The sequence below is a fragment of the Paralichthys olivaceus genome, chromosome 17 (assembly GCF_024713975.1).
Source record: "Paralichthys olivaceus isolate ysfri-2021 chromosome 17, ASM2471397v2, whole genome shotgun sequence".
NCBI classification, from domain to species: Eukaryota; Metazoa; Chordata; class Actinopteri; order Pleuronectiformes; family Paralichthyidae; genus Paralichthys; species Paralichthys olivaceus.
Genome location: NC_091109.1, coordinates 5566139 through 5588157, shown reverse-complemented (window position 1 = coordinate 5588157; position 22019 = coordinate 5566139). Strand labels below are relative to the sequence as shown.

General features: G+C 40.1%; 1 protein-coding gene across 2 annotated transcripts in view; it reads right to left on the bottom strand.

Moving 5' to 3' along the window:
- The window catches only part of dok6 (docking protein 6), a 41058-nt gene that overhangs the window by 3971 nt on the left and 15068 nt on the right, over window positions 1–22019 (bottom strand). The window contains exons 2-8 of one of the 2 annotated variants that reach the window (XM_020087247.2): window positions 17334–17441; window positions 13621–13735; window positions 9091–9210; window positions 7320–7509; window positions 7022–7048; window positions 6776–6914; window positions 4633–4738 (exon numbers count right to left, since the gene is read on the bottom strand). In XM_020087247.2, the coding sequence (XP_019942806.1) occupies window positions 4633–4738; window positions 6776–6914; window positions 7022–7048; window positions 7320–7509; window positions 9091–9210; window positions 13621–13735; window positions 17334–17441 (805 nt within the window). The remainder of the gene's footprint in view (window positions 1–4632; window positions 4739–6775; window positions 6915–7021; window positions 7049–7319; window positions 7510–9090; window positions 9211–13620; window positions 13736–17333; window positions 17442–22019) is intronic. The other variant, XM_020087248.2, reaches the window with a different exon arrangement.

The window sequence follows — 22019 nt, the reverse complement described above, 5'->3', positions numbered from 1 at the left end:
ATGTAGACACACACAAAAAAACATAAAACCAAAAAGAGAGAAGATGTTGTCAGCATCCCTCCTCTTCTCGTCTCCCTATGAGAAGCAGACAGTGATTTATCAGTGCCTTTTCATTACCAGGGGAAGGTCATGTCATCCTATCTGGCCTGGGGAGGCAGCTGCTGGTCTGGGCACACACACACACACACACACACACACACACACACACACACACACACACACACACACAAAAACACCCTGACAGATATAATGGTGGGCCCAGACACACAAGCAGCTATTCATGCATGCATGTTGACAGACACACACACACCTGTCTGCACCTTCCTTTCTAACAGTGCTATAACCCAGATGGCATCCTAGTAACAGCTGTAACCAGAGAAAGAGACGGTGCCTGTACCACAGACTCTGGATTATGCAACTGCGGACACACAGCTTAATGTGTGGGGGAGTTTTTTGTGTAGAATGCCAGCTTCAGGAGCGACAATGCACTGGATCGAACACAAAGATCAATCCTATAGATCCCAAAGATTGGGTGAGTTCATTTACATCAGGATTCAAATAACACAAATAAATAGGGCTGAGCAATTAAACAATACCAATAATTATCACCATATAGTTTTAACAAAGGTTCAATATAATCAATATATTGCTTCTGCATTGTATAAGCACAGTGAAGAGGTATGAATGAAAATAATGAATTATTATTGATGTACCTCAGATTTATAATATGTTTTTTAATCAACTGTTTGTCATTCTCTGTCTATAAAGAACAGTTTAAAACAACAACCTTATTATCTTAAAGCAAAAAATTAATAATTTGACATTTATTGTGATATTTATCGATATCAAACAATTTGATCTCAGGATAATTTTAACTACATTGATCAGCCTTTTATCTCAGATTGAAAAAAAAGAAACTTTCCATCCCTCCAGCAGAAAGAAACAGTTGAACTCCATTTTACCTGGCTGTCATGCATTTTTCATGGGATTAAATTTTTGCATCTACTATATTCCATGTCGCCTGTTGCAGATAAGATAGCGTTATCATCCTGTTCTCCGATCATCTTGTCCCCGTCCCTTTGATACTTACTCCCTCTCTCTTAAATCCTCTCGTATCACTCCCGGCCTATCAAGCTAAGAAGAACAGCGCTCTGTTCCATTAGAATTGCTAATGCTATGACATTAAACTGTGAAGCACAATGAAACGCAGACAGAGAGATAAAGAAAGTGTGTGTGTGAGAAATGGAAAGAAAATACATAAATTGCTCCAAGAAAAAAAAATACAAGTGTTCTTGTCCATTTTCCATTCCAATATTAAACTCCGTAATTGAACCTCTTTTGACAGGCCTTGCTTTTTCAATTTGAAACTTTAAAGTGCACTTCTTTCTATGCATCATCAAACTCAATGAACACAGCAGTCTCACTGAAATGCGAAAGAGCGAATAATATTAAGAAAGTAGAGTTGGAAGGCAGCGGGAAAATAGACACATTGTCTTGGTGTATAGTTTCTGTCTCAGGTTTTATTAAAAAGCTGAATTATTTTGGGGCTTAATTTTGTTTCACGCTGCTTGATCACAGGATTTTTTTCTGCAACATGTTTCTCTTTTTCTTTTGAACAAACCACATTTGACAATTACTGCTTTCACTTTAAGCAAGCAAGGCCACTGGGATGTGTTTTCGAGACATTATTAAAAAAGCAGATGTGAGATGTATTAAAATAAAAGAGTTACAGTTCCTCATTTGCCAGGTCCTCCTTTGTCTGAGCCAAAGAAATCAACAAATAGGTGAATGAACCTCAATGGGACAGGAAACCGTGTTCCTTAATTATTCCTCCGCACCCGCAGGGTATTTGAAAGCAACCCGAGCATGACTCAGCAAATTGACTGTGCTGATTGGATATTCATCATGCACGCAGTGATACAGCCAAGCAAACGCAGCCAGCCATCATGGTCCAAGTTCCTGATTTCTTACCTCTATTGGCTCCACATCAGTATTTCAGGGATTAATAGTATCATTATTACTGGAAAATGATTTTGTACCATAATTTATGATAAGACTGTGATTCCCAATGAGGTACATTTCAGCAGTTGCCGGGGGGTACTTGATATACGATATTACTGTAGTGTACCTAAACTACTTTTTACATTTACTACAATTAATCTAAATTAGATAATTAGTAACTATATATCTACATACTGAGTCAGCTGTAACACCTGAACACTGCATGTGCATGAGAACTAGTTCATGTGCAGTATCACAGTTACTACAGAAATTGTAAACTTATAGTATATAAGGTACAACATAATTAGCTAACATATCTCCAGAATTGTTCACCTTAACGGCTTCATACTTGACATGTATATTGTTAGGAATATATGGAGGAAGTTCACTGTTGAATTTGGTGCAGTTTTGACAAATTACATCATAAAATCTGAATAAGCAGGTGACCAGCGCTCTGTAGCAGCCCCGAACTTCCCAGAACCCTGAATAAACAGGCTAACAGCAGCGGCAGCTTCAGGGTTCTTTGGACTGAGTCCTGCAGCCAATTACAGCGTTACAGCAGGTCACTTTTACAGTGTCAGAAAGAAAGCTGCAACCAGCATCACCACAGGTCAAACAAGCAGTCCATTCCAAACAGGCATGTTTAGAACAGGCTGTGCACTAGTGTAACGAATACATAAAGAAGGCAAGAAGTAATGAATAAATAGCTCTGGAAAAATAATGTAATCGCTGAAAGTGAGGGATCATGGTGAAAATCTGGCTTCTACCACTCTGAGTGGCACTAGTACAAATGTAAACTTGACCTGAACAAACACTGACAGTAATTCATAGTTTATCAATTATTAAAATCAATTAAAATGAACATTTAAAACATGATGGTGCTGTCACTGAAGGGAAACTTTAGTTCATCTGACAGGGCGGCACAGTGGGGCGTTGTTATGAGTCTTCCTCATGTACGGGACATGAGTTGTAGAATAGCTGGAGACCTTCTGCCAATGACGAATCAATGCAATTACTGTATATGACTCTCCTCATCTAAAAATGTCTTGCATGGCTGAAAGGCCCCACTGGAGTCCCTGAGCTTTGTGAGGTTCTCCTGACACGTCTTTCACAGTCCAAACATCCCGTGTCACAACAGGAGTTACTCCTGTCACTCCCTAGAATCACCTTGTCGTCCTTCTTGTCTGGTGAGACCTTTCGCTGCGTCCTCAAACACACTGATGCATTCAATTTATTCATGGGAGAGGAGGGGAGCTAATGGTAGCGCTGAATGTGTATGAGCATGAGAAGGTTGGAGGGTTGTTACGAATCGGACAGACACACGGGGGGGAAGTGTGGGAGGACCGCTGGAGATGGCAGGGTGATGGATGAGAGAGGAGCTCCTCTGCTCACCAGAGTTTGGAGAGGAAGAGTTTAAAAAGGAGAATTTACAGAGACTGGGCCTATAAATAATGACCCTGAGGTGGAGGCTTCTCTGTTAAGTGTATATGAGTAAAAACATGTTGATGTTTGGAACGGAAGACTCGCATTTTGCTTTTAAGCTTATCAGGCCACAATTAAAAGATAATGACAAAAAAAAATCCAGCCTTCGCTTTTCAAAAGAAAATTACGATGTCAGAGTGACTTTCATCTTTGCCTTGCTCTCTGTTTTTGCTTTATCAGTGAACGCCAAAAGACCTATAATTCTCTGATAAGTCGACTAATCAACTAACACCATGGACACAGCCTAATCCCATCAGCTCTTTAAGCACCTTTCTGCCTCTGGTCCACATACACACACACACACACACACACACACACACACACACACACACACACACACACACACTCTTTCTTATGTGTAATGTGTAGATTAAAGACATACTGTGCTCAGCCTGAATGCAATAAAGCACCTACTGTGATATTAATGGATTTGAAGTGACGTTTATTTCTCCTCCACTCGCACAGACCTGTGCATTTATTTTAAGACCACACAGATCATTTGTCTCTCATAACCTGATTTAGATGAGATAACGAAATCCAAACTAATTCCAATTTAGATTAGGATTCTGTTTGTCTCTTGCTTTTAATTGTTCGTTCAAGAAATCAGTTTAAAAGAGCAAACTCTGACTGTTCCAAATTCTCCTTTTTTCACATTTTGAAATATGTCAAAATCATCAACATACATAATAATTAAGGGGCTTAAAAAGAACATAAGTGGGGAAATATACATTTTAAGGACAAAATAATTTCCGATTGGGCATACGTGGAGGCAGATCAAAAGATTCAACATTTCAAAGGTTCAGTTGTCACATACACATGTTGTAACTTACAAATACAACTTATCAGTAAATTGAATTAAATATTAATGGAGATGTTTGTTATTTATTATCAGTGATAGTGTGTACAAATGGTAAGAGAAATGAAACTAGATAATTCCTTTCACTATGGAAGCATATATACAGTGTATGTTAAGAAATGTGAAGTGTCAATTTACTTGTGAAAGTCTTCAATTAAATGTTTGTTAATTTCCCTCTGTGTCTTCCTGTTTCTCCACCTCGTCCTGTCGTGCTCCACAAATTATCACTGACTCGCAGGTAAAGAAATAGCAACACTGTGCATGTGAGATAATTATCAACTTCATGTCTGTACCTTGGTAACTGTAGAGATCTCCCATGCTGTTCTGACGCGTGATGTGCTGCCAGTAGGCGCTGCGTGGCAGGGAGATGGACTTGGTTATTGTCTCTCTGGAGTGGATCTGAAACAGACAGAGGAGAGTTCTTTCTGTCACTGTCAATCGTGCAGTCAGAGCGGGGGGCAGTTCAATCAAGACAGCGAATCACAATCATCTGAGACCACTTTGTTGTCAAGACTTTACGATATTACAATATAATAGAATTACCACCCTCTGCCTGTATGACTCCGTCAACCAGTGCAGTTTCATTCAACATACTTTTTTTTTCATATGAGGTCACTGATACCTTTTGACCTTTGACCAGAAAATTCTAATCAGTTCATCTTTGAATCCAACTGAGGTTTTGTACAAAATTTGGAGAAATTGTTGTGTTCACAAATATGGGACAGACGTACAGAATACATAATAACTTCAGCCACCAAACTTACCACCAATGAGCTAACACAAAAGTGAAGAGGAAAACTCCCTGTCTCTTTGCATGTCACTAACCAAAGAGCCTGCGTTTGAATGGCCACTAAAATGGCTGTTGAGCCACTGGATGATGTATTTGAGATTTTTATTTGCGATATTTTACTGAAAAGATAATCTGCAATTACTCAGAAGTGAACATGCTATTTCATCCATTCTGCAACTGTGAGTGGTGAGTTTTGTTTAGCTCTCTGTGTGATTTATAGAGCTGAGGGTAAATGCTGCATTTGGAAATGTTCCCAAATGGTGGGGTCCAAGAGCAAGGCCATATGGTCAAGGCTCATCAAACACTAGGCAGGCCTACATAAATAAAGAATAAAGATGATAGCGGGGCGCAGAGGAGGGAGGGAGGAAGGAAGGAGGGGGGGGAGACAGGGATGGACGGGTGTTGTGATGGAAGGAGGGAGCGGATGCGGAGACCGTGGGGTGTCAGAGGGCTCCTGGACCAAGGCGACACTTTGGGGGTAGAAACCAGACACAATACCTGCAGAGGACGGTGTATTCTTTTGTGTGTGTTACTCGTGACGTGGGGACATAAATCTGATTTTACAATCAGGTAATGGGGTCTCGTCGTCTCAAAGCAAGTAACAATAATGTAAATATTTAACATTTAAGGGGAAGACATGTTTTAAGTTTAGGGGAAGGTTCCTTTTTATAGTTGAGCAATTAGGTTTTACAGTTAAAGTTAGAACCAGTCTCCAGGAAATGAGTCATGGAGACAACAGCGTGCGAACGAGAAGATCTTGTGTGAAAATCTTGGTTTCTAAAAATAATAGTAGCCTCAATGACGTGTTTGTTTGATCCACTTAAAGCACACAGAGATAAGAAATCATTGAGCTACTAAAGAAAGATGTAATTAAAACAATGTGTGTGTGTGTGTGTGTGTGTCTATGTGTGACTGCGTGTGTGTGTGTTTGTGTCAACTTGTACTTTCCTTTGAGGGGACCTTTTTGAGCATAGACCTGAGGACATGTTGGCCAGTCCTCAGTTTATCATAGAAATGTTTGAGGAAGACTTGCTTTTAGGGTTAGGGATGAGTTTGGGTTAGAATAAGGTTTAAGGTTAGGGTTAGGCATTAAGTTGTGATGGTTAAGGTTCGGGTAAGGTACGGTGGCTGAGACGTCTCATACAAGGGAATTCATGGAAAACACGAATACAACATCCCCAAGACAACTATAGAAGCAGCACAACGGAAATAACCACAACAGGAGTGAACCACAAAAGGTTTTGCCGTCGAGCGAGCCGCCGCTTAAAATGTGATGCTTGTTTATTTAACACCTCACGTAGACGTCACATCTTAAGCGGCGGCTGGCTTGACCAGGTTTTCACAAACAGCTCTCTTGAACGCATTAAGTAACTGCTCATTTCAGTCAGCATCTGTTGATGCTCACTCCCGTTGTGATTGTGTTTGCATTATGTAGCTTATGCATTCATGTCATCACTTCTACATGGTTTCCATTAATGCGCTAGATTCTTTTCGCAACTGTATAAAAGTGATGCATTAAATAGTTATTCCGATGACTCTTGCACACATAGTTAACACACATTGTCGACTGTTAGTTTAGTTGGCAGTGCAAATAATGCTGCTGTGTGTATTTGATAAACAACCAAAAATGTAAAAAAAGATTGTACCTGGGAGCTCTTCTCTATCTCCTCCATCATCCTCTCATGCTGCTGGGCAATGGCCAGCGTGGCCGAGTGGACCCGCTGGTAGATCATCTCCCCCTCCCGCGTCTGGAACGTGAACAAACCCTCTCCCGTGTCACACATCCTGCGCCAGGAACACACACACAGAGACAGAGAGAAGTACACACACTTTGATCGCGCTCACTCTAGGATTGCTCATTTACAAATATGCATGGTCGAATGTGCACTTACTGAGAGACACATTGATACGATGGCCCGCTGAAGTCAAACACACACACACACACACATACACACACGAGTGAGAAGATACAGTATATAACAATAGACGCACACACAGAGGCACCTGTCATATCATTGCCTGAAGGGCTCTGTGGCAAATGCTGATATCCTGGGATGATCTGGATGATCCAAAGTTGCTTTGTGAAAGTTTTTATGACAATTCCAAAACTAAGTTGTTTCTTTTTCCCCTCCCACTGACAACATTTCAGTCACTCAGACGACACAAACACAAATCTGCATGCACACCCACCTTCCAGACTCAAAGGTGAACCAGGTGGAGTCTCGACCGTATCTGCGTAGGGAGCTGAGAGGCCACATGACGAGTTTGAGGCGAGCGTTGTGGATGTCCCACAGGTAGATGTTTTCATGGGTGATCTGCATGGTGCACTCCCCGTAGATGTCCAGGTTAGGGGTGGGCATTATGTACACATTGAAACGTTCTGCAAAGATTCACACCGCACTTATTAAAAGGTGGGATTTTAATGGTACAACAATTAAGAATACTGTGCACAGACTTCATTTTTCATCCAGTGTTAAAATATGAAGAAACACATTTTCATGGTTACTTCTGGAGCTGTCAGACAGTTTCATTTATTTGTATCAAAAACCTCTCCTTGTTCATATATAATGGGGTGAATGGATTTTTGTTTGTGTCGCTCAAAGCATAAAAAATGCACCACATCTGTCGGAAAACCACGTTTGAAAAGAAATTTGGAAACTTATTAAGAAAAATAAAATGTTGGGGGGGTATTTATTTTTTTATAAGATGTGGCAGATGTAGAGTAAAACAACCCTTAAGGTATTGTAGACATCACTTCACTTTCCCTTCATCGACAGCGGGGCTAACTGGCCATTTTGTGAGCTGAACTGGAATCATTCACTATAATCTAACTCTCTGTGGCAGACAGAGAGAGAAGAAGAAAGATAAAGAGGAGGAGGGTTCTCCATGAGCTAAATTAGTCCTCACTAATTACGCTTAATGATTCAAAATAAGCCATGTGTCTGCAGTGGATAGAAAATGGCAATGTCATAGTGTGGCGTATTTTTAGGGACAGTGAAAATGAACTCTGATATAATTATCTGCCCCTGCTGTTTGGGGAGGGCGACTAATTGAAACATGGTTGCAGGCTCAACCCTCGTCTTTCATTCATGGAGGCAGCAGAGAGCTGCACACTTCTCTTCAAACTTTCCTGCGAGCGCTGAGCAGCAGGGCTTCAGCCAAAAGCGGAGACAGAGGAATTGTGTTGTTACTGTTCAGCTGGTTCACCGCAGCTCAGTCAAAAGCTTGTGTATTGATATCTTTTGAAAAAATGAGGCCAAGTTATTTTGAAGATCACAATTTCACTTTACCGCTGCAGTGAAATGAAATTGGTCGAAATGACGCCAGATTATTTTCAATTACTTGCCCTTTTACAACTTTAAATCGCTCTTCCTTGCCTGTTGCCTTTTCGATTTCCTCTGCGAGTTTACAAATTACGGCGAATGAGCTCCGCTGTGATAGCTGCGCCCTGTTGTCTCTTCTTTTTCCATTTCCATTTCCTGTGAGTGGAATATGCAGGGAAGCACATTTATTTCACATGGCCTTAGGAGCCATAATCTCATCCATCTCTGTGACAAGCTTCATTATGAGGGAAGCCAGTGATGCACAGCACTTCTCATTAGGCCGGGAACAGAGCCCCGACCACAGCCTGTGACCTGTGCTCTAACTCACACACACACAGGTTCCCTTCAACACACACACACACACACATCCAAATGTAGTTCTGAAACTGAACAAACATGTGCTAATGTTACAGAGGACTGTTACAGGGGGGACGTCGGATCAGATATTGACAAAAAAACGGCCCCTATTAACCAGGCCTAATTGGACAGTGACTGTTCCGCTTCCCTAACCCTCTGAGGGCTCAGTTGCATTAACACATATGGGACTGGACTGCAACCACTAACCTGATGGCAGGCTGAGTGAGAGAGATTGACCCCGAATGGCTGTCTGTGTTAGCAGGGACTAATTGGGCACTCACCGTTCTGCTCCCGCTGCACCCCTGCTGCTAACAGGTCTGGCTCTCCCAGGCTGATGTCGTTGAGACGGCTGCCCAGGCACTCCACGCACAGCAACTTACACCACTCCTCTGCATCCAGCTCTGCACACAGCCACACAGCAGCACAGCGTTAAGGCATGTCCGACACACACACATGCACACGCAGCTCCTCCATATCCAATACTGCAGACATCATAAAACATTCTGTCCAAATTATACTACCACAGCTGTGCTGCCTGTAGCATCTTTACACCCGTGCATACACATAAATCACTAAAGGATTTCAAAATAAAATGCTACATGTATAGGACATGAGTACAGCAAACAGTAACCGGGGGGGAGAAAAATCCATCGTATCGATTCTCTGTAGATTAAAAGAGGCAGTGGGTTCAGCAACAGCCAATGACAGATGAATGTTAGCTTTCTCCTCCCTCCTTTAGATACTCAGTTCCCAGGCTGCACCACACACATGTAAGTGGCTCTGTTGGAACAATATGGCTGCAGTCGCAAACTGAGTGTACTGATCATCTGATCTGTCAATAAGCTATTTTCCAAATTGAAGGAGGGCTTAAGCTTGTCAATAGGAAAGAAAATGTTAAAGGGTTGAAACAAATGGTTAAAGGCTTAAGTACACTCATGTGCTTACTTGTCAAAAGTGAGACGAGGAAATTAGTAAAACACATAAATTTACTGTGGCAATGAATGTTTACCAGCACTAGCTCACTATAGCTGACATGTTGTTTATTTCTTTGTTTAATTTAAAGTATGAAACCCAAAGCCCAGAACATTGGTGTTTTTCATGGCTTTAGCTTAGCTTGCGGTTGGAAGTAGCAAAACATTTAGGATACAGACATGAGAGACAAGAAAATAGTGATGCATGGGGGAAAAAACTCATAGGCTGCACACAAAGATGAAAGTCATGACCCCCAAGCATTGAGGAGGCAGTTAGTGGACCTTGTTACCATGGCTCCATCCTCAATCTGTGCAGAGTTTGGCTCCAAATCTGAAAGATGGCAACGTTTAAATCTGGGATATTTATGCTTCATTTCTGGCAGGTGGGAATAGAAGCGTCGTCCATCTTTATGGGTGAAATCTATTATCAACACTCTAACACACTTACCAAACCCACGTCACATTGATAATAAAGCTGTTAAGATATTGTTTATGCAGATAACTGATAACCAGGGCATAAGGGAACTGCACCCTCAAGTGCATTTGTGTGAGTGTGTGAGAAAGAAAGAGACGGAAGGAGGTGAAGATATAGACATAGATAGGATCACAGTTAAGTACTGCACGTAATACTGTGTGCAAACCCTTTTCCACACAATGTTGCTGCAAGTTATTGAAAACATTGTTTATACACCGCTTTATAACTTTTAGTTTTTTCTGCAACCCATAATATTTTCCAGGAAGCTAATCTGAGTGAGCCAAGGTAATGGATGAACTCACACATCACTACAAGAAACCAAATAATTCATATTCCCTTAAACCATTCATTTGAGTGTTCCTAAGAATCGTAACGTTGTGAAATTTTGGACAGAATTAAAACTAATACTCTTTTTACAGATGCAGTCAGGGAAAGTTGCATCTACATGTGGCAGCTGGCACTAAGAGGAGGGAGGGCATCCACTGAAAGACTGAATCAAAATCAAATCTGGAAGTCTGCATGGCAGTCTGTTGTTTGTGAATACCAATTTTCCTTCCTGTTTAGTCAGAAAAAATTGTGTTTACAATGGCGAAAGATTTCCAATTGTCTTATGTGAGCTTTTGGTGAGAGTCACTGAGGTATGAAATGAGGCAAATGCTGGAGCTGTTTATCTTTGTGAAGCTTCGTAACTCTGAGCCCAGTGGAATTCTGGGATATGTATCTATAGCCAGCGATGTGTGCAGAGGCGCGTGGAAATGTGGGAACGCCACAGCAGGAAGTGTGGGAATGTTTCTGTGTCTGTTCATCAAAAATAATCATATGCTTGTGTAAAACGTGTGTGTGGAGAGGTGTTCGCTCATCGTTCACTTTAACCCAGCCTGTGTAATCACTAGAACAGTGAGACGGGCTGTTTGTCAGATCAACTCTGGTGTCCAATGGGACAGATACACACAACTTTGCAGGGTGAAGGAAAGGTCTGCTGCTGCCTGGAGCAATTCATTCACACACAACAGAAAAGCTACAATACAGACAGACACATACACACACAGGCAGCTACAGCAGCTCTGTACTTGAGCTCCCCCCCCCCCCCACCAGATTCAGTTCTTTTCATTCAGTTACTATGGCCTTTTAGTGCCTCTAAACTCCCACACTTCGAAGGCCACTGAGTGGAAAATAGGCTAAACAAACTCTTCATCAGCCTCACTGGTCTATGTACCATGCATGGAGAAATGCAGTGGGAGGATGTCTCTCTGTCTATGTGGAGGCGTGGGTGTATGATGGAGGAGGACAAAGAAGCATTTCATGTTTGCAAAGAGTGTGTGAAAAAAGCAACAGAACAGAAAAGGTTGGAGGATGACATTGGAGAATATGTGAGGATCACATTTTGTGACAGTCAGGATACACGATACAGACTCTGGTTTGTATACATGTATATATGTATGTATACAGTTGTATTAATAGATTCTCTTGCCTGACTGATCTGTGGAATTTAAGGTGATGACACATTCGGTACTATTCATATCTCATCTCTATCAAATCTGCAGGTCACTCTCGTACTGCTTTGACAGATGCATCCAGAGCACACAACTGTCAAAAACATGTCAGATCTGCTCCCGTCTTTTGTTCATTTCCTTGTTTCATTGACAGTGCACTTAACATGGCACTGCTTGGGTGGAGGCACCAAAAAGATATTTTTAAACATTAAATATCAAGAGACGTTCTTTTAACAGTCAACACTTCTTCCTTTTTGGAATATTTGTATAAAGGTCCCCAGACAATCTTCCAGTTTGCTTTTTAATTGCCAGCTTCAGTTTTCAGATCCAAACTCCCATGACAATGTGCTGCACTATAAAGGCTACGTGTCAAAGTCACATCTCATGTAACCTGACCCAGCTGTGCATATCCCCACAAGCTATTTATACACGCTTTTGACTATAAGAATAACAAAAGACCTATTTTCACATTGTATTTATAATTCTTCTCTAATTGCTAAGTGCAAATTGCTAGTGGTCACAGCTAGTTCTGGGTTGTCATGTATTGTTCTAATCAAACACACATTCCTAGCTTGTTTAGTGGAACATCATTGTTGTAAAATATTTAATTGATATAAAAGCGTGTAGTTTTAATGAAGTTAATTCACAATAATGAGTTGTGGTGCGACTGAAGTGTGATTTAAGTGTGATTATCAAATTTACAGTATATTCATGCAAATGTGCAATATATTAGACTATCTTTAAAAATGTGTAAATTATAGGTAAAATAGGGTTTGAAAATAATTAACTAATTTGTTATGCTAAAAATTCAAACATGATTAATGGTACTTGATGATATGTCAGTGATAAACACATGATGTTGTCCTGATATATGGGAATTGATTTTATTGGACTTATAGTATTTCCTTACTCATTCATCATACTGTACATTGTAAGATGTTTTAGACAGAAAATAATTTCATGAGGTAACCGAGAGGAAAGAGTTATTAACCATTCTTCACTACTTGTGCACACTTGCACACTATTCAATCTACATGGGTAGTCGTAATAGAACTGAAACTTTTGGAACCAATAAAACAGCCTCTCTTGTTTGCATCCATGGTCACATCAGCCACAAAGTATCCTTCCCTGATTTGTCACACACCTATCACGTGACCCTTTTGCAGAAGAAAAATAACAGCAGTGGTGAATGCAACATGGATAACAAATAAAGTGTTGCTGACCTTGTTGTCTTTGCTTGCAGCTATTTTGCACCTAAATTAAGCATTTGATTATATACAGTATGTATAACTGAGTGAACAAATGGCTAGTGTACATATACGAGTACATGTATGTACAGTGTTTATTCTGATATCATTTTGTCTGACTAAGGTTAAATTGAATCTGTATATATTTGTACACAGCTCTTAAAAATGACACAGATCTAAAACAGTATGTGTTTGAAGTAAAGACTGAGATGGTCATCCTCATATCCCCCTAAACTTCTTCACATCCAACCCACTAATCATAGATTTCCTTTCCACGAGTCAGCATCACGTTCTATTGTTACAGTCCATAATTAGGTTGCCGAATATCATTTTTCAGACCTGCAGTATGAAAATCAATATTTCAGAGCAGATCCTCCCACTTCTTGATGTAGTGTTAAATGAGCATCATTTGGCAAAACTTCAACTCTCTGCTTGTTTCAACCTCTTTATTTCTGCACAAATCACTCCTCCAGTCCTGAGTCAACATGTACTCATAAACATAAATGTCTCAGAATTTAAAAAAGACAAACAATCCTCATGATGAATGGTTTTTTTTGTTTTTTTATTTTTGTCCTTGGCTGAAAATGACTAAAATGAATTTCTGAATGGAGGAAAATGAACTTACCTGATTCACAGGCAAACGTCTTGGATGTGTCGTCAAAGAAGATAATCGCCACAGCGTGTTTTTTAGTCTCCCGCGGCATCCGGGTAATGTTCTTGATGTTATGGAGCTCAGTGATCTAAGGAGGAAGGGGAGAGCAGCAGAAGCACATTACATGAATGAACACAGTCAGCAGCAGAGGCAGCAGCAGGGCTGAATTGCCATCTTGCACCGCTTTGCTGAAAGTGCAATAGTAGTTCGGGGCGTAGCATATAAAGGATGGCATATTAAAACAGAAATGTGGGAGATCTCAAGGGATAAATAAATAACAGTAGTTATTCTACTGATTACAAAGAGCTCTATTCAAAAAGTAAGAAATCATAAACGGTGTCAGCTCGCTGCTGCTTGATTCCTGCTGCAGTGTAGTGAGTTATATATCGTTATTTATTTTAAAAGCACAGTATGCATAAATGTGGTCTGACACTCAAACTATATACACTTGCACATCCACTGTTGAAGTGCCTCTCCTTGAAGCTGCTTTTGCAGTCAATAGGGACACGTGCAATCAAAAGCATCTAAATCACTTTACCAGGAGATTGATCGTGAACGGAAAAAAAAGAGAAGATTACATTTAATTGAATATCACCCGCATTTACAGGCCATTTTGTTCAACGGTCTTCTCTGTGTTCACTCTGCCTGGGAGATAAGGCCCATTACATTATTGTAGTCCATTGTGAGCGAACTGTGGGCTCTCTGCCAGACTTTTGGGAATGAATTAGCTGGGCTCTCTGCCCGTATAGTAAAGCTTGACTGTTAAAGGTTAAAGGACTAAACCTAATAACACACACAACATATGTGGACAACAGATTTCTTTGCTTGATTTCATCATGTATTGTAAATTTTCTCCTAAATTGTCAGTCATCCTCTGCTCAGCATTTCAGTACAACAGACATGTTCAAAGATGGCAAAGATGAGAAATAGGAGAGGAGGGTGTAGATCCTGAAAAATTCAAGATATTTATCATTTCTTGTTTCTTAATCCACCTCCAACTTAGTATTTAAATATTAATATGAGATGAGGTATGTTTCATCCCTGTGAAGATACACTATTTATTTGTCCCTCAGGCAAGCTATTCATACATAGAACTGACACAAAGTAAGCATCAACTGTGGGAGGTTCTGAGCTGTGAATTCCACCGGCTTCTCATCTCTGTCTCTGTTTGTGTTTAGTGTGTAACTGTGCATGTTTGAGCCTTTCCCTTTATGTGTGTGTGTCTGTGTGTGAAACTGTGCATGTGAAGCTGTGTATATAAGGGAGAGATTTGGGTGCATTTCCAGCCTAAGGCGCTAGAGTCTGTGCAAAGTGAATCTCCTTTCTTCTTTTTCTCTCATATTAAAAAGAGCGGCAGACAGACAGGCTGGTGACTGTGAGGCTGCACTTATGTTGTGTTCACGTCATGTCATTGAAACCTTAATTACAAGCAGCTGTGGGGTAAAAAAAAACATTCACGTCATCCATTGACTAATAATTCTGAATCAGAGATATTGAGAATTTCTGAAAGTGATGGTGACAAAGATCCACAGGCAAGTCAGCAAACTGTGGCTGCACGTCTGCACCATGGCTATTAGTAACTACAATTACCAACCTGCAGTTGAATGCCTCCACCAACCAGTGCAGTTTCATTCTACATAAAATTACTTAACACCTTTTACCTTAGACCTTTACCCAAATCTATCATCTTCAACAGACCAAAAATGTCTTTTGTGAGGCCACAGTGACCTTGAACTTTGACCGCTAAATTCTAATCAGTTCACCCGTGAGTCCAAGTGAAAGTTTTTGCCAAACTTAAGAGGATTCCCTGGATGTGTTCTTGACATATCGTGATCACAAGGCAAAAATGTGGTTTTTAGGTCACAGTGACCTTTACCTATAACCACCAAAATCGAATCAGTTCATCTTGAACTGAACATTTGAACCAAATTTGAAGTACTTCTCTAAATTGTACAGATTGAAAACCGGAAAACAATGCCACTGGTTGATGCCAACACGGAGGAATATCAAGTACAGATAAGAGGTGATGACAATAGAATGACAGTAGTTTTGCAGGTATTTATTCATTAAAGTACAGATAAGATTTTGGAATTTAATATGTATATACTCTACTTCTTTTTGGAGGAAATCCATCCAATAGTAGATATGAGCCACTAAAAAATAAATCTAAGAAATGATGAAGGGATCACAAAGAAATCTGGCTTCATCCTCTGGGTGAATCTGTGCACAGAATTCCAAGGCAATCCATTTAGTAGTTGTTGAGACGGGAAAAAGTGCGAAGAAAAAGCCAATCCCCTTTGTGTTGATTCTGTAAATCAGCCACCAGTGCAGCCTATTTCCTCCCAAAGCACTGCAGCGTTGAATGAAGCCCTCAGACGGGACCTTTCTTGATCTTTGTGGCGATGCATTACCAGATGCACTGATGCATGTGTGCACTCATCGCTCACTTCAGCGCTGGTGTATGAGATGCCTCTGGGTCTGGGAGAGGGGTTTCAGCCACACAGGATGCCCCGCGTGACAGCATGATGTAGAGGCAGGGAGATACTTCATTCACAATACATGACTTATACTGCAGCAGCGAGAGATGCAAACAAAGTGGATAAAAACATCTATACCATAAAATCTCTCAGCATGTGTTCCCCTGCATTCAGGGAAAATTGAGGGAGCTTAGGATGGAAGAAAGACTTTTAAAGAATACTAAGTACTCTATCAAACATTAAAAACCTGGAGTCCATTTCCCCTATCATCTGCCATTATGTCCTCTCTGTTCAAGGTGCCACTCCTTGAACTTCATCTCCAATCACCAGGATAATCTGCCATAATTGGAGCATGTCAAAGGGCTTCAGAGGTGGGGACAGAGATATTATTCTGGATTAGTACCTTCAAAAGATAGAGGAAAGGCCCCTGAGGACTAGATAAAGGTGATGAATGCATCTCAATGGGTCCTTAACACCATCATCTTTGGTAAATAGAATAACTGTGTGTAACATTGAGCTCAATGATGGGCTTTATTCCATCGGCTTGATCATCTTTCTTTAAATACAAAACAAAAAGCACTCATAGTTATCTGATAATAAGTACTTATAGCAATTCAAATAACAATTAATTTAAATGAATCCAGGTATGATTGATTATCCACAGGAGATTTAATGGTATATATGAGATACGAGAAATCGTTAAATCATTTGGAGTCAAACTCTGGAGATATTTCAATATTGATTTGTAATTTCATGGCAATCTGGACAATGCATGTTGCATCATCTTAATTGACCAAAGGATTGACTGCTCAGCTCCCCTAGGCCTCACCACTAACATGAAATAGATTTAAATCCTTTTCATACGAATACAAATGCATACACAAAGCATGTACCAAATCCATCTAGGACTCTATTTGTATGGTATTTCCTTTTATTTTTTAGCACTATCTATACTTTGAAAATGCTTTTCTGTTAAATTTATTTTTAGGGCTAAAACCAGCTTTTGTATTGCTACAATCTTGATAAAATTGGTTAAGTGTTTGGTTACTTCAGTGTCAGAAAATAGTGAAAAATATCCATCCCCATTTCCTGAAGAGTTCAGTGATTCTTTTATACCTAAGTGATAAGATAGAAAAACTAAGAGGAGAGTTTCATAATCCATTGAGCACGAGTGTGTTTATGTGCGTGTGTGTGTGTGTGTGTGTTTACCTTGTGGAAGCTCCTGAAGTAGGCTGCCTTCTCGTCTGGGTACTTTTCTAACCGGCGGGGACCTTTACTGGAGGCTTTTTTGAACACCAGCCAACACCTCCGGAAGATCTGACAACAGAGAGCGATAGTAGCCCCGTTACACAAACACAACTCCCCTGAAGCAAAAGAAACAGGCATTGGTAACTGGAGAAACAAACCACAGCAAATCACCAACTCACTATCCACAGAGGTCTTACCACAAAATAATAACGGAGAGAACTGAGGATGAAGTCAAACAAGCAGAGAAATCAAAGATATCATCTAAAATTCAAGCTCACTTTTAACCACCGAAATCCACTACTAACAAAATGTCCCAATATCAAATCAAATGATCACATTAAATAAAAATATGGACTGGCCTTCGGGGAACATTTCTGTTGCACTATTGAAAGGCACTGCCATGATGTAGATACCACTGATTTACTCTGATTCTTTATTTAAATGATCCAGAGATTATTTTATTTTCTGAGTCAAAACCCCCCCAAAAAAATGGGAAAGTAAATTGAACTATCATCTCATGTATCTCATAAAGTAAAAATGTCTGCCTACATAATTCTTGGCATATATATTACATATTGTAATGTTTTAATCTCATTATTTGTGCAGAGTCAACCACGTTGATATATAGCACAACAGATATTTAAATTGTAAAAACATTTTACAGGAAGGGATGTTGGTTAAAAAATATAAAAATTATTTGAATATACAAATCATTTGATTTATTAAATAATGTTTATACTTATTTATTAATCTTCCAAATTCAAGATAATATATTTACTCTAAGTCATATATTCATTCATTTAAATATCAATCTATTTATTACCAGCATTAAATATGACCTCACAGGCATTAGACAGCGTTTCAGAATATGTGTGCATGCCCAGTAATGCTCCAGGATTGAAATAAAGCAAAACATATCAAATAACTTGTTCCTGTGAGCTTTGAACAAACTGCACACTATTGTACGAGCTTAACAACTGTATAACTGAGTTTCAACCTGGACTAAATGCTTCCATATATTAAGAGCTTTGCAGCACAGATGCTTTGCTTTCTCTTTCTCTTGCCACACAATGTGCACACACACACACTCTCTCTCCAGTGCAGTAAATTGCTGTACATTGTATTGATTACTGGACCACAGTCTGGCCCATCCATGAGCTGAAGATGACACAAATGCAGGGTGTCTGACTACTTCAAGGTCAAATCATGAGAAGGACCACACAAGTGCACACTGAAATATTTTTACACACAGTCTATTATTATCTTATTCCATGTTTATTCCTTCACTGACATGTTGAGTTGGACAATCTGCTGGCTATTTGCCCCATATGGCGAGCATTTGAAAAGCCAGAACTCTCAATAACATCCTCCCTCTTTAAACAGTCCGTGTGAAGGCGTAAAAACCCAGCGCGGACTGAGCAGAGCAGCTGAACGTCAGAATTAGTGTGATGGCCAATAGCTTATGAGTCCTTTGTGGTTGCCTATCTTTAATAGTGGGACCGTTCTATTTCCTGGTGGAGACAGCTGCTATCACTCTGCCTGATGTATGATTGCCTTGGGCTGCATGGTTGTGTTGGGGAACCATGGATGCACGATTAATTTGTTTACTCAGCTGGCGTACTTCATAAAAGGCCCACTGAGTTGAACTTGGCACTTTGCAGTAATTGACTAGAGTGGATCCCTAGGTCCTTATCGGTCTGCCTTGATGGGCCTCCATTCTAGTTAAGTGTTGCCCAGGCACATTATAAACAGCAAACAACACAGAAAAGTGCACTGCACATTCTCTAATGCATCGTGAGGACCATCATCCACGTCATCCATAAAGAAGCAAGGAGACAGGAGGCGAAGGTGATAACGTCTTGCTCTAAATTGAACAAACCTATGTATTCTCTTTGACAGAAACATAAGAGTGCATATGAATCAATTCTGGCAATGGCCATTATCACATTTTTGTCTTCAAAACAGTACAAATTAAGATAGCCTAAATTCCCCTTTGGGAGCTTGAGTCAATGCAATGCTTCCTGCTTGCCGCACACAATGTAATTCACCCTAGGAGTGCTCAGATTAAGTAATTATACCAGCACAAAAGCAAGCTCAGGGAGATAGCTTGTGCATAGGGGGTATGAATGGAGAGGGCTTAATTTTGCCTGTTCCACAGTTGTCAATGTTTTGTCAAGGCAGACCTATTCTCGGGCTGGTGGTGGGTCTTATTCAGAGGCACTCTCACGCTGAATGTAATTACACAGACATGAATTAGACTCTCTGCTGGTTTGGTGTGACTCATTTAATGGCAGAACAGTGCAGAACACACCGTTTGACACTGAAAACCAATTCACCAGCTCTAGAAAATAAAGAAACAAAGAAGAGATGAGGAGCTCTGGCCAAAATAAAAATCATTCAGTTTTTGCTTTGAGCTTTTATCTGATTGCTGAAACCAGCCACCTGTGGGTGTCCCTGTGGTCAATTACACATATAGCACAGCAAAGCTATCATTACACAGGATTGGACAAAAAAATAATAATATGTCATGCATAAAAAAACTACAAACAAAATCGAATCTGGCTTGTTTACATGGGCTTAATGGCAGGCTTGTGAGCGGAAAGCAGTGATGTCGGTTGCTTTGATTGCTTCAGTGAGTCCAAGCTGATCAGCCAACTTTGTTTTCGACAGGCTCTGATTGACCCTGCAACTCATCAACAATGTCATGGGATTTTCTGATGTAAGGTCCTTTCAGCCTTGATCTTGATTTACTTCCTCCAAGTTGTAATCTTCTTTGTTTACGTTTGTTTCTTGTTTTTAAAAGTCCTGTAGGAGGATCATAAAAAAATCTAACATGGAGTTTTAAAGCAGCCATTATTGTTGTTTATTCATTTGAATTCTGAGAGGTGAGATTAACCCAGTTGCAAAGTTTATCACATACATTATATATCACCTTATTCCAATGAGGTATCAGAGAATAATGATTTACCCATTTTGCTTCAATAGGTAACATACAATGGAGTCATATCATACAGACTGTTAATGATTAAAAACAGTCAAAGGCTTTTAATATGATGACTCAATGTAATCACCACTGAAATGCCTGTGAAGTGGACCACGATAAGCCACAATTTGAGAAACATGTAAAATAGAACTGCTTGAATATATAAATCGTTTTCACAAGTAGCCTACTACCCATTCAATTTGTCTGACCTTGAGCAAATGAGCTCATTTGAATGGGAGGAGATACCAAAGCTTCCAAAAGCATTTTGCTCATGTACCATTACCACAAAATGTAAGAAATCCACTTTGTATTCAACCTACAACCTGACAAAATGTGAAACACTGTATTAGATATGAATGAGATCTTCTTCCTTCAGATATCAAGTGGATTTTATATGAGTCTAAGCTATCAAAAAAAAGGAACAACCACAAATAGCAAGGCAGGGAGAAAAAATAGGCAGCATCAAAAGCAACCAAGTGGAGAGAACATTTCAAGGGCGATCCCTTCACTTTTAGGAAGGTCTGTCTGTGGTGAGGAAAACACTTCAGGAGGCACTTGGCAAGGTGCAGCTAGTTCATCAACACCAGCTCTACTAGAGCAACCACACTGAGACAGTACAAGAGGAACGGAAGAGGGATTAGAGCCAGAGTATAGCACAGACAGACAGATGGAGGCAAACTGTTTGACGTTGCTCTCGTTAAAGGTGAAAAATGGAACTGAACACGTCCCTATACATATAAAACAAACTTGCTGTACAGTGTAAGTTCAACTTGTATTCCTGACAGGTAGTTTTGTTGTATAAAATAACTTGTAAAACCAACCTGAGAGGTCTGCTGAAGACTCTCAGAGGTCAGACACCTCATGGACCCCAGGAAAAGGCCACCTCTGAATTCACAGACCTTATCCGCAACTGTGACCTCAAACACAAAGTTGATTCACTTCACGGAGCATTATCAAACTTTGGCCATTATTGAGGAACTGTCTGGTCCCTCAATAAAATATGGGCCCTATCCCCCTCCAGGCAAAATCACTTGTCATTTGGATGAACTGAGGAACTTTCTAAAGATATGAAAATGATTTCCAATGACAGCCCCTGCTTCATGTAAATGACTAATCACACGGCAGAGTAAAAATAGCCCTCTGATAGATTCTCAGGAGTGCGAGTGAATATTGAACGAGAATTACAATACCCCAGAGATGCAAATGCACTCATAATTCCTCTGATATTTCATTTAGAAAAGGTACATTTGTAGGAAGGGTTGCGTCCCTACAAAAACTCTGATTTGATGACAACTGCTGCTGCACTTGGCAACAGCGAGCACTTCAATCAAGAAAATCCCAAACCAGATTTAGCTGCTGTGTTGGCTGTAGAAAACTGAATCTCAGATCAGAGACATGCTTTCAGAACACAATTTAACTATTGAATAGACTGCCACACATTCATCGTCCCCAGATGTTGAATGCTGGCTTTTGGGATCCCTGACTTCCCTGTACCTCCACCACGACGGTTGTAGCTCAGAGTTTAACGGCTTGTTAAAAGTTGGAAGAACTTTAAAGATATCCACGGTCCCTAGAGGATCAATGATTGGTATTTTTATGATCATCTAGCTTTTCTCCTAGTAGAATCTGCAGGTCAATGTTTCCATTGACTTCATACTACTTTA